This window comes from Terrapene carolina, unplaced genomic scaffold (assembly GCF_002925995.2).
Source record: "Terrapene carolina triunguis isolate 2854851 unplaced genomic scaffold, T_m_triunguis-2.0 Scaffold782, whole genome shotgun sequence".
In the NCBI taxonomy this organism is placed as follows: Eukaryota; Metazoa; Chordata; order Testudines; family Emydidae; genus Terrapene; species Terrapene triunguis.
Genome location: NW_020665133.1, coordinates 57,176 through 70,629, shown reverse-complemented (window position 1 = coordinate 70,629; position 13,454 = coordinate 57,176). Strand labels below are relative to the sequence as shown.

Genomic DNA, 13,454 nt, shown 5'->3' with positions numbered 1-13,454 from the left:
AATCCATACTTTTTTAACTGGCTGACAAGAATACTGTGGGGGACCATATCAAATGCTTTGCTAAAGTCAAGATATATCACGTCCACTGCTTTCCCCATATCCACAGAGCCAGTTATCTCATCATAGAAGGCAATCAGATTGGTCAGACATGACGTGCCCTTGGTGAATCCATGTTGACTGTTCCTGATCACCTTCCTCTCCTCCAAGTGCTTCAAAATGGTTTCCTTGAGGACTTGCTCCATTATTTTTCCAGGGACTGAGGTGAGGCTGACCGGTCTGTAGTTCCCTGGGTTCTCCTTCTTCCCCTTTTTAAAGATGGGCACTATATTTGCCTTTTTCCAATTGTCCGGGACCACCCCCGATTGCCACGAGTTTTCAAAGATAATGGCCAATGGCTCTGCAATCACATCAGCCAATTCCCTCAGCACCCTCGGATGCAATAGATCTGAACCCATGGATTCGTGTATGTGCAGCTTTTCTAAATAGTCTTTAACCTGTTCTTTCACCATTGAGGGCTGCTGACCTCCTCCCCATACTGTGTTGCCCAGGACAGCAGTGTGGGTGCTGACCTTGTCTGTGAAGACCGAAGCAAAAAAAGCATTGAGTACTTCAGCTTTTTCCACATCATCTGTCACTATGTTGCCTCCCCGATTCATTAAGGGTCCCGCATTTTCCCTGACCTTTTTCTTGTTGCTAACATAGCTGTAGAAACCCTTCTTGTTACATCCCTTGCTAGTTGCAACTCCAATTGTGTTTTGGCCTTTCTGATTACACCCCTGCATGCTCGAGCAATATTTTTATACTCCTCCCGAGTCATCTATCCAAGTTTCCACTTCTTGAAAGCTTCCTTTTTGTGTTTAAATCCTTCCTCTTGGGTCTCAAGTTGGGTCTCAAGCTCTTTCTCTCCCTTGTCCCAAAGGAGTAACTGCAGCTTTCTTCCCAGCAGCCCTCCTTCTGCTACCAGGTCCCTGGTTTTATAGAAGCCCTGCCTGTTCCTTCACAGGTGAGCTTCTCTGAATTAGGGCTCTGCTCTCCCCCGAAATCTCCCCCAGCTTGCAGCTGAATAGGTTAATTGGCCCGTCCAGCCTATGTTTCAGGGTGAGTGTGGGGAGCATACCCCATCACACCACGTTAAGGTCAAAGGATTGATCATGTTAATTTCGATTAGTTGGTCTTCTGCCATGGGAACATATCCTAAATGAATGGAGGGTGGCTGTTAAATAGACATTGGTCCCGCTGAGTAACCCTGGGGGCAGAGGGGCTGACTGCAGGATAAGCCAGCCGTGCCCAAGACCTGGCACAGGGATAGGTCCCAGCAGACAGTGTTTCACTTTGGCCAAGGAGACGTCCACGTTCCCCCTGGAGGGAAGCTATGGGCTGTGCTAGCCATCCCTCTTCTAACCGCTATCAGTCCAGTCTTTGCTGAGAAGTGGCGGTCTCAGGCCCAGCAAGGGACAAGATGTTAGTAAAACTCTTGTTCATTGTTACAGCATGAAATGGTTCATCGTGGTCCAGGGTTTGTAACAAGTTATCGCTGGTGATTCCCATTGTAAAAGCCACCATGAAAGAGCTCTATAAAAGGGAAGAGAGACAGGAAAAAGAAGGAAAATCGGTTAAAGCATTTGAAATGAAAAATATTAAGGCTTTTATTGTAACCAAAGCTGTTACTCCCTTTTCCTTTAGCTGTTGTGAGTTTTTGCAGGGAAAAGGCCTGTTTGACAGTCTAGACGGTGTTAACTATCCTTTGGGGGAGAAGAGAAAGTTAATTGAGATGGGCTGGAGCTGTTGTTATTGGCATCTGAGCCTGTTGTCTTGAAGAGGAAACAACAGGCGTGCAAAAGGGGACAGAAAAGAACAGTGAAGATGGAAAATGCAGCATCTGTCACTGGTGCTAACTCTCACTTGCACTCCCGCTGCTGGAGACACACATGCCCAGCGGGGGCTCTGATCAGCTGCACCAAGACCTAGCAATTTGAACCAGCATCTGGCTGTTCAGAGAATTGCCTGTAGCTGCCTCTCTGGTCCGGGCTTACAGCAGCCTTGCACAAGATGCTGTCTTGGCTGGCTAAGCCTGATTTTAATTACACAGGCAAAGAGGGAAGCGTTGAGGTGGGGAAGGAAAAGGACGCCCAGGGGAGAGTGGGAACCTGCGTCTCACAGTCCAGGTGCTGTTTGGGCGGCAGAAAGCGCGATGCTGTTGGTTCGTTCTCTCTGGCCCAGTCTGGCCTGGACGTATCTCAGGATCAGGATGACGAAGGCCCAACAGTGTCATGATGGCTACCTGGATGGTGGGGAGGCAGCCATGATGGTGAAGCTCAGTCCTTTCAGTCCTCAGGTCCCCTTTGGGGGCCCCTCTAACCCCAGAAATAAACAGTGTCCAAGGGGTGGGGCAACCTCATGCCACTCAAAGTGTCCAAGAGGCGGGACAACCTCACTCCATTAACAACCAGTCAAAACACATTTCACTGATTTCAACTGTAACCTGTTTCTATGCTCTTTCAGCCTGTTGCCATGCCAACCCGTGCCCTTCCCAGGAGCCTTGAAGCCCCTTATCACAGCTCTTAAACCTAAATAATCCAGTTTGTATCAGGCTATTTGTCTTCAGCTTGTATTGGCTTCCCTAAGGAATTTTATCTGACAGGCTGAGCTGGACTTTTGTTACCTTGAACAACTCCCTGCACAGGCCCCTGTGCTGGTCGCAGAAGTGTGCCAGTGGCAACGTTGCCCTCCAAGGTTGGTGCATGCCCAGGGCCATGTCTTCTGCCCAGAGGGAAATGAACGTAACAGCATGAGGGCCGTGAGCCCCGGTGGAGATGGGGCAGGGGCCTGGCACTGCAGAGAAAGTTGGTCACAACAGGGCATGAAGGAAAAACAGCCCTGGCACTGAGGAACAGCATGTGCCATCCACCTAGGGTGACCAGATGTCCCGATTTTATAGGGACGGTCCTGATTTTTTGGTTCGTTTCTTATATAGCCTCCTATTACTCCCTACCCCCGTCCCGATTTTTCACAGTTGCTGTCTGGTCACCCTACATCCAGCAGAGCAGCACTAGTGGGCCAGGAGCCCTACGCTGAGGGCCAGCTGGCTCAGTGAATTGGTGGATGCAGCTCACAACTGGGGAATAGCGAGAACAGATGAAGATGGTCGGGTGATCCTCGGGTGCAGACACAGAATGCTGCAGAGGTCAGTGTCCCTACGAGGCTCTCATAAGAACATAAAAATCACCATACTGGGTCAGACCAAAGGTCCATCCAGCCCAGTATCCTGTCTACCGACAGTGACCAATGCCAGTTGTCCCAGAGGGAGTGAACCTAACAGGTAATGATCAAGTGATCTCTCTCCTGCCATCCATCTCCACCCTCTGACAGAGGCTAGGGACACCATTCCTTACCCATCCTGGCTAATAGCATTAATGGACTTAACCTCCATGAATTTATCTCGTTCTCTTTTAAACCCTGTTATAGTCCTAGCCTTCACAACCTCCTTAGGCAAGGAGTTCCACAGGTTGACTGTGCGCTGTGTGAAGAAGAACTTCCTTTTATTTGTTTTAAACTTGCTGCCCATTAATTTCATTTGGTGGCCCCTAGTTCTTATATTATGGGAACAAGTAAATAACTTTTCCTTATTCACTTTCTCCACATCACTCATGATTTTATGTTCCTATATCTTTTTTGAGATGAGGAGACCACATCTGTACACAGTATTCAAGATGTGGGCGTACCATGGATTTATATAAGGGCAATAAGATATTCTCCATCTTATCTCTATCCCTTTTTGAATGATTCCTAACATCCTGTTTGCTTTTTTGACTGCCGCTGCACACTGTGTGGACGTCTTCAGAGAACTATCTACAATTCACCTGCCTGGGGAATGCAGTTCCCAGGGCTGAGGGCAAAGCCGATCCCTGCAGGCTCTGGGGCCAATGCCTCTCCCCACTGCACATGCTCCTGGCAGCCTGGCATGTGGTTTGAAATTGCCTGTGTCTTCTTCCCTAGGCCTCCATGCTCCATGTGCATTGCTTGGTTAGCACACAGAGCTGGCCAAGTTTCTGTTGGTGTGGCTCCCTCTCACCTGCTCCATAGCACTGACAGGTAGGATCATGCCTTTGCATCACAGATATGCAGCTGGGTGCCAACAAGAGAATGCATATTCTGCAATATGCAGACCAAGGCATTGACTCATTTGCATGCAGTTGCCACATTTCCAGACCTTGGCCCTACCAGGTGCAGTGGCAGCAAACCTGAGTGGAGCACAGCACCTCGGTCAGTACTGAGTCCTTGGCAGGGAGCCGGGGGTCTCAGGAGATCTGCTTTCTGTTACTGACCTGCAGAGTGTGCAGGGTAAGTCACTGCACCTCTCTGGGCCTCTCTTGGGCAGGTGGGGCTCATCAGCCGGGGCAGGTCGCCCACCTGGGAGAAGGGAACTCTGATTTCAAACCAAAAGCATCAGGCCTGACAGTCAAAAAATCAAACAGAATGTTGGGAATCGTTAAAAAAGGGATAGATAGAATGTTCTGGTCATTCCCTCTGGGGCACCTGGCACTGGCCACTGTCGGAAGACAGGATACTGGGCTAGATGGACCTTTGGTCTGACCCAGTATGGCTGTTCTTATGTTCTTATGAAGCAAGTGAGCGCCTCCAGAAGAACGTAAGTCCCCCAGTAACAAATGGGACAGAGCAGGGAGAGCAGGATCTTCTCTTCTCCCTGTCTCATCATGCAGAACAATGACACTGCAGCAGGGTGGTAGGGGGTGGTCTGACCCTTAAGGGGAGCCGGGCTCAGCCTCCCCAATGCCTAGTTATCTGCACCCCTGGTGTTGGGCTTGGGCCAGTGGTTGCGTCAGGGGCTTCCTAGAAGAATGAGCCTGCTCAGTGGGAAGGGAAGGGGTGAGGAAGAGGAAGACCAGGACCTGGAGGAGATCTCTCCAAAGAGGCACGGGGTGGGACTGATGGAGATCCCCTGCTCAGCTCCCCTTCTCAGAGGGAAAGAACTGGGGGATGATGAGAGGGACAGGCAGGGCCAATAGCAGTGTCTGAGAGGATCTGGAGGCCCTAGGGAAGGATATCTCTAGAAGGAAGTAGCCTGCACAGGGCAGTGCAGGAGGGTGTGGACGGGAGCTGGCACACTTGCTAAAGGGTCCAGCTTGGGACTTGTATCCAGGGTGGGAGGAAATCCCCTTCGTATTGCCTTGTGCCATGAGGGCAAATGGGCCGCTGCGCCCAGGAGGGGGCTCATAGAGGAGTTATTGCCAGGGAGGGGGAGGATATGGGGTGACCCTGCCAGGGTATACCCCGATTGACTGTGATTGTGAGCTCCTTGGGGCATAGCCCCTCTTTTTGCTCTGTGTCTGTACAGCACTCGACACAAGGGGGTCCTGGTCTGTGAGCGGGGCTCCTGGGCACCACTGCAATACAAATACATAATAATAATAACAGGGAAGAGCCAGCACAATTGCTGAATGTCTGTTTTGTTGGTCTTTTTGTTTACCCCGGACTTTGTGGTTTGGGTGGAGGGATAAATCACTGAGAAGCACATGAAGCAGCACCTCCAGTTAGAGTGATGGAAGGGCCAGGAGACAGGGGGCCACCAAATTGTGAGACAGTGAGCTGGCCCGAGTGGGGAAACTGAGGCAGCCAGTCCAACGGTGGATGAGGTAAAACCCTGTCACAGGTAGGAAATTCAAAGGGAATGCTTTTTTCACACAATGGGTGGTTAAACTGTGGAACTCCCTGCCACATGGTGTCAGTGAGGTCACAAATTTAGCAAGATTTGAAAAAGGATTGGACATTTCTATCAGGGATGGGCAACTTTAGGGTAGTAGAGAGCCACAAAATCCACCAAACCCTCTGGCAGGCTGTTGCGGTGAAGGAAGAAGCTGTCCTGGGGTGCTGCGAGAACATGTGCCAGGACAGCGAGTCCTGCCCTGACACCTCTGTTCCATGCTGTGGCACACACCCATGCCTGCCCACGTTCAGGTCCATAATCTCCCAGAAGGGAGATGAGCCCACGCCCCCAGACAGCAGCCCTGCCCTGGTAACTGCTCCCCTGTTTGTTAACCCACAGGCGCTGTCCACCAGGGTCATCCTGGAGTGGGCCTGCTGCAACCAGGGAGCTGCCACCTCCTGCCTATGCTCCAGCAGGTGCCAGGGTGCAACATCCTCTCCTCCTCCAGGCAATGGGAAGAGCCGCCTATCACCCCGTTTCGCTATCCTTTGCTCTGCACTGGAAGAGCCACGCACACCCTCCCTCACTCTGGCATTGTCTCCTCTGGCTAGCCAGCCAAATCACATGTTCTGGCAGGCTGGATGTGGCCCTGTGTTTTTTATCCCTGATTTATAGGGATAACAAGAATATCCAGAGTTACCATCATTATTGCTGAGCTACATTGTGGGCAGAGTAGTAAATCTCCTGCTTCAGGGCATGCGCCAGGGTGAGACCTAATGTGGGGGCAGTCTGGCAGATTATCCCCCAGCTGCTACGGTGGGGCTCAGACACCTTCCTCTGCAGCACATGGTGCTGGCCACTGTCAACAGGATGCTGGTGCTGGCTCTGATCCAGTCTGGCACTTCCTGTGTTCAATGAAGCCTAGTGGATAGTGCACTGGACTGGGAGCCAGGAGACCTGCATTCTATTCCCAGCTCTGCCCCCAGCTGCTGGGTCCATTGTCTGTTGAGACTGGGAGCTCTTGGAGATATCCTCAGGGACTGCCCCTCCCTCTGGCTGCACAGCACTAGCACAGTGGGGCTTAGTTCTGGGACCTCTAGGCCCTAGTGTACTAGACATCACTAAAGAAACTGAATAACTGAGGAGTGGTTCCGAGCTAGTGCCTGGGACCCTGGTGGGGAAGGCCTAGTCCACAGAGGTATTTTGGCTAGGGTGTGATTCTTCTAGGGGTAGAGCAAAAGCAGTACAAGCACGCTAATGTGGACACAGTTATACCAGGAGCCTTACACTGGTACAGCTTGTTCCTTTTCCCCTACCTGAATACACTGCGCTGCTGTAAGGCTTCTGACAATGTCTGATTCCACCTCCCCCGGCTCTGCCATTCTCAGCCCCTATTTTTCATTGCCCGGGTAGCTCCCCTGGCTTTCCCTTGGGCCTGTTTCCATGCAGAGTCCCCTCCTGGCCCCATGGCTCCAGGCCCAGCATTCAGACTAAGGATCCCCCATGCTGCCAGCCGGGGTTCTCCTCCCAGCGCAGTGAGTCAGTTTCCTGCAGTGACTCAGCCTGGGACCCTGACGCAGCCTCACAACAGCTCCTGCGTTTCCATGGAGACCATTGATGTTTAGGACGTTGTTGTTTTTTTGGTTACGATCTGCGCCCCCCTCGTCCCCCTCCCTGTGGCGGTGGGAAGCAGCTGGCGACTGGCTCTGAGCAGGCCTGGGCAGGGCCCCAGCTGTCTGGCCGTGTTCACCTTACCGACTCGTGTGTGCGCACAGACGACTGTTGTTGTTGCAAGCCCCCCCCGTGGCCCTGGTGGGGAGGAGCCTTGCACTCAACCCCCCCCCCCCCAACTTTCTCCTTGCTCCTGGGCGCCGGCTGGGATCGGTTTGCACATGGCCTTGGCACCTCACAGCTGCAGCCTAGCAGGCGAGAGCGAGAGCAGGCGCTTCCTGCTGCAGAGGGCTTGCAGCATCTCCACTCGCTTAACCAGCTCCAGGGCAGCGATGATGGCTCGCAGCCGGGCGTGACCGTGGAGTCTCGATCTGCCATTGCAGCTTGTCTCCAGCAGTAATCAGGCTTTTCCCAGCTCTGCCTCCCTGCGATCTTCCAACCCCAGCTCTGCTACCAGGGGAATCCTACAAGCAGCGTCGGGATGCTCAGGCTGCAGAGCTGGACACACTGATGAGTCACCAGGAGTGACTGGTCTGGTACCCTAAGGCAGGAAACAAGAGAAGCTATAAAACCACCACTCACTGCAGCCTGCTGGGGCATTTGGGAGAGCAGCATGGGCCGTGCAGTGGGAGAGTGCTGAAGGGCAAGACTTTGACGCACCCATGGGCACTGGGGTAGAACCCCAAGAAGCTTGCATCTCTTCTCTGCACCCCCAGCATCAAGCCCCCAGGCTGGTTGGGAAGGGACCAGCCTCTCCTCATGCTGGGCCAGGAGCTGAGCCGCCCTCCAAAATGTGTCTGTCCTCCTGCCACAGAGATGAAGCAGGGATGACCTCTGCTGATGGAGGCTGGGCGCGTCGCCCCTGGAAGCCGGACCCTGGGCCGCCCGTGCATGCTCTGCCCCTCCTGCTCACCGTGTTTGTCTGGCTGGCCACTGGCACCACCATGTCCAGCCTCAACAAGTGGATCTTCACCATCCACAACTTCCGGTATCCCGTGCTGCTGTCGTCCCTGCACATGCTCACGGCCGTGCTGGTAGGCTACCCGCTGGCCAGGCTGCGGGCACGTGGGGACGGGGGCATGGCCCTGGGCGCCAGAACTAAGGCCAGAATCTATCTTCTGAGCTTGACCTTCTGCGCCAGCGTAGCCTTCGGAAACCTGGGCCTCAACTACGTGCAGCTGGACTTTGCCCAGATGGTGTACACCACCACGCCCCTCTTCACCCTGATCCTGTCCAAGGTGCTGCTGGGTCAGCGCCACCACTTGCTGCAGTACGCTGCCATGGGGCCCATCTGCTTGGGCGCCTCCTTCAGCATCATCGGGGAGGTGCACTTCGACCAGGCCGGCTGCTGCTTCCTCTTCGCTGCTACCTTCCTCCGCGGATTAAAGTCCTTACAGCAAAGTAAGTGACCCCACCCCCACCCTAATCTCACCCCCTTCCTCCTAGTCATCCTGGGGCCAGGGTTCCACCTCCTCTGGTCATTGTACTCTGGCTGGGGGATCTTCAAGCCCCAGCATCCTGGCCAAATTCCAGCTCTGGGAATTACCTCCAGTCACCTAAATTCAGCCAAATGGAGCACTTCCTGTCCTAGAAGGCTATGTAGTGCTGCTGGCAGTGGCTGTGCTCTAGCCCAGAGGTGGCTGTACTTTGATGGAGGAAGCAACCCCTCTCTAGAGCTGGTGTCTTATCAGCATCTGTAAGCAACTCTGGGATCCTCCTGGAGGAAAAGTGCTATTGAAATGGCATTAATGATGCTAATGGGACCATCTTTCTGGTCTGTGTCTGTGCAGCACCTGGCGCAATGAGTGCTCCTGGGCACTAACGTAATACACCTAATCAACAGTGTACAGTGCCTAGCACAGTGGAGTGCCAGGCCATGCCAGGGGCTCCTGGGCACTACCATAATAATGTCCAATCAACAATGTACAGTTCCTGGGCGCTACGGTAATATGAATAATATTGAGCACGGCCTTACCCTTCTTCTGGCTGCCGCAGAGGTCTCTTTGGGTGCTAGTTAGTGTAAAAGGGGATTTAGTGCGGGAGACTGAAATCCCACATAGTGTGTACCGTTGCTTCAGTGCCTAGCCCCTCCCCCCCCCCACACTGCCCCCTCCAACATCCCCCCCACAACTGGGGGAATCTCCTCACCCCACTCAGTCCTCAGCTTCTTGGACAACAAAGGGCCTGACTGCATGATGGACCACTCTCCACCAGGGGCTGCCATGAGACCCCCCCAAACTCTCCTCATCCAACAGCAGGCAGACAGTGGGGTGACCAGATAGCAAGTGTGAAAAATCGGGACCGGGGATGGGGGGGTAATAGGAGCCCATATAAAAAAAGCCCCAAATATCGGGACTGTCCCTATAAAATCGGGACATCTGGTCACCCTGGTGCCAGTCAGGGCTGGGATTGAGCTTGTGATTTGCAGCGAAGGACTCTGCAGCCCATTGCTGATCGCCTGAGACAGGCCTTTCCTTCCCACTACCCTTGAAGGGACGCTGCTGGCCCTGCTGCCTCAAGAGGCAGTGTGAGAGCACAAACAGCCTGTCATGCACCATCCTCCCCGGGGCCTCTTGGGCCGAAATGTCCTTGGCAGCAAGCAGTGGGCAGATGCCACTGATTGTTCTTCAGTCCCAAAGGGAACGTTTCCATCTCGGTTCCAGCCCCAGCCTGCCCTTCAGGACAACAGTTCAGTTACACACAGGCCCAGACATGTCCTGGCGTGCTGCCTAGTGGTTAGAGCGTGGCCCTGAGCTACGGGGTTACATCCTGCTCCCCGAGTCCCCAAAGGGAAGCCCTGCTGCTTGAGTGGATTGCAGGGTGGGATCCTGGGTGGGACCCCTTTTGCAGCCCTAACTCCAGAGAGAAAATCAGAGCTGCCAAAAGCTCCTAGCACCCCAACCAACCCCCCGGTTAGTGAGCTGCTCCCCAGTTATCATTCATTATCTGTATTACCGTTGCGCGTAGCGCCCCAGTCATGGCCCAGGGCCCCATTGTGCCAGATGCTGTACAGACACAACACAGAGACAGGCCCTGCCCCCAAAGGATTTGCAATCAGAGTGAGAGCTCATACCCCAAATATTAAGCAATGTGGCCTTAGTGGTTTTAGTCAATGAACCCCACACCCTGACTGGTTTGCAAGGGGGGAGCTGGCAATTTGCCAACTACCATCCCTTGATTTTGACTGTGGGGCAAGGGAGATTGTCACAGTTACTGAGACGATGGGGAAAAGGTCCCAGGTTCTGTTACTTGCAGGGTACTGTGTATGTTCTATCCCGGGCCTGCCCCCAGGACAGTGCCCGCTTTAAGGGTGCCCCCTTCTCCCCTCTCTCTTCTGCTCACTGTCGCTTCTCCTCCCATTTTCTCCTTTGTTCCCACCATTCTCCTTACCCGATTCGCTGGTGTGATAAATGAAGGGGGCAGGGGTAGCACCCTTTTATGGACACCCAGCCAGCCAGTTAGCTATAAAATCCCTGTTAGTAGCTGTTCTCTACTTGCTTTACCTGTAAAGGGTTAAAAAAAAGCCCATTGGTAAAAAGACGGGAGTGGGCACCTGACCAAAAGAGCCAATGGGAGGGCTAGAACTTTTTAAAATTGGGGAAAAAACTTCCCTTTTGTCTGTTGTTGTTGTTCTCTGGAGAGAGGAGACGCTGAGCAGGAACGGGGCTGAACTATGCTGTAGGAAGCTTTAAGCCAGGTATGAAAAACCATCAGATCATACCTAGAGACTACTTATTTGGAACTCCCAGATATGTAAGTAGACCAGGGAATGTCTAGAAAGACACGATTAGGGTTATTTCTTTTATTTCTTATTGGCTTGTGGACTTCTCTGTGCTAACCCCCAAATGCTTTGTTTTGCTTGTAACCATTAAGCTGGACCTCAAGAAGTTTATTCTTGATGTTTAATTTTTGTAAGTGGGTTTTTAAAATCTAGCAAAAGCCTAAGTTCCAGATGTATTTTCTTTCTTTTTGTTTTTAATAAAATTTACCTTTTTTAAGAACAGGATTGTTTTTTGTTTGTTTGTTTGTTTGTTTGTTGGGGTTTTTTTGTGTGTGTCCTAAGAGGTTTGTGCATATGTTGTTTAATTAGCTGGTGGTTTTCTTTCTCAGCTCTTCCCTGGAGGGGGGAGGGTGAAAGGGCTTGAGGGTACCCCACAGGAAGGAATTCCCAAGTGCTCCTTCCTGGTTCTCAAATGAGGGAGTGGTGACCCATCCAAGGTCAGAGAAAAGCTGTAACCTTGGAAGTTTAATACTAGCCTGGAGTGGCCAGTATTAACTTTTAGAATCCTTGCAGGCCCCCACCTTCTGCACTCAAAGTGCCAGAGTGGGGAATCAGCTTGGACAGCTGGGCTCAGGACACAGGTAACTCCCCAAGGAAAGCGGCGAAGAATCGGGGCCCCATGAAGGGCTCTGGCTCCAGGGGCAGTAAGTGTCTGTTTCAGGTTGGGGCAGTGATTGCGATTCCGGCTGCATCGCTCGCCCGCCTGGGGGGGAACTAACTGCAGCCCTGTGCACTGAGCATGCTGTGTCAGCGTGAAGCAGACACTGGACCCAGCGCTGCCAAGGGCGCATCGCAGTGGGACAGGGCGAACTGCACTGTTCCAGGTGCTGGGGAGCAGGGGGAATTCTGCCAAATGCTTTGGAATCCTGCTCTGTGGAAATAGTTGGAAAATCAGGAGGGCTTTTACAGGATATTCACTCAAAGCGCCTGGGGGAACCGTGGTAGGGTGGGGTGGGGGACTAGTGAAGAGTGAGCATCCCCATGTCCTATTCTGTGTCAAAGCCTCCCCACTCCCTGAGAGATTGCGTCCCCCAGGCAAGGGCTTCCCCTCAGAGCCACCTTGATCCCTCCCCAGGAACTTCCCCTCCCCACCAGAGGCCTCCCAATTGCCCACATCTTCTATTCCCCCATGAGAGGGCTCCCAATGCCCCCAGAGACTTCCCAATCCCCCTGGCTCTGCCCCCTCTCCCAGAGTCCCTGAAATCTCCGGAGACCTTCTGCTCCCCTCCCTGCCCTCTCCATTCAGTTTCTATATTTACATTGTTATCTCAGGCAGCAGAGGCATGGAAGGGCTGACTGACTGGACTGACTGTCATTTCCATGTTCCCTTTGATGCTCCTTAACCCCCTTCACCACTGACTGAGAGCAGGAGAGCCCAGGTCTCTCTTGCTGCAGCCCCCTCTTCCCTGGCTGGTCCCCACAGGACAGAACAACTCCCCCCAGGGCAGCGCTGGAAACGAGGTAGAGAGGTACCACAGGCTGTGGTTAACCACCATTGGCAGAGGCAGCTGGAGTGTTGACTCAGCAAGGGGATGTGGGTGGGTTGAAATGTTGTGTGTTGTGGCTGGACAGCATGGGCCTGTGTTTCCAAAAATTTCAGCCCATCTGGCCGTGACCCCAGCGGGGCTGCTGGGAACTGAGCGGGCTTGGAAATCTGACCCCATTTGTGGTTCCTGAGCCCTTGAAAATGTGTGTGTGTGTAATCCAGCTGGGCCTGCTCTGTGTGTGTGTGCATGCATGCATGTTTGTGCCTTTGTGCATGTGTGCATGCAGGCATGTATGTAGGGGCCTGAGGCCAGTGTCTGTGATTGTGTTGTCAATGTGTTTGATGTACATTGCAGCATGAGCTGAAAGGAATGTGTGTGTATTTGTGCAAGTGGATGTATGGGTGTAGCTAGCTGAGCGTGTGTAGTGTGATGTGGGAATGCATGGGTAGTGTCATGCATGGGTTGTCGATTGTGTGATGCATTAAGGGATGAATGTGTGTGTGATGTATGGGTGTGGGTCTGACCGCATGCAGGGCCGGTGCTACCATTAAGGCGAACTAGGCGGTTGCCTACGGCGCCAAGATTTGGGGGCGCCAAAAAGCGGTGCCCCCAATTTTTTTTTTACAGCGTTCCTCCCCGAGCGCATGGTCGCCGCTCCACTTCTCCCGCCTCCCAGGCTTGCGGCGCCAATCAGCTGCTTGGCGCCGCAAGCCTGGGAGGAGAATTAGAGCGCGGCGGCATGCTCGGGAAGGAGGCGGAGCAGAGGTGAGCTGGGGTGGGGAGGTGCCGCACGGCTCCCCGGGCTGGGGGGGTGGGGAGCTGTCATGGGGGTGCCTCAGGGTGGGGGGGG

The 13,454-nt window shown here is 53.3% G+C and overlaps 1 protein-coding gene across 1 annotated transcript in view; it reads left to right on the top strand.

Moving 5' to 3' along the window:
- The first annotated feature begins 7,551 nt into the window (after positions 1 to 7,551).
- SLC35E4 (solute carrier family 35 member E4) overlaps positions 7,552 to 13,454 on the top strand; it is an 8,168-nt gene continuing 2,265 nt past the window's right edge. Inside the window, exon 1 of the mRNA XM_026660463.1 lies at positions 7,552 to 8,737. Within this exon, the coding sequence (XP_026516248.1) occupies positions 7,999 to 8,737 (739 nt within the window). The 5' untranslated portion in view covers positions 7,552 to 7,998. The remainder of the gene's footprint in view (positions 8,738 to 13,454) is intronic.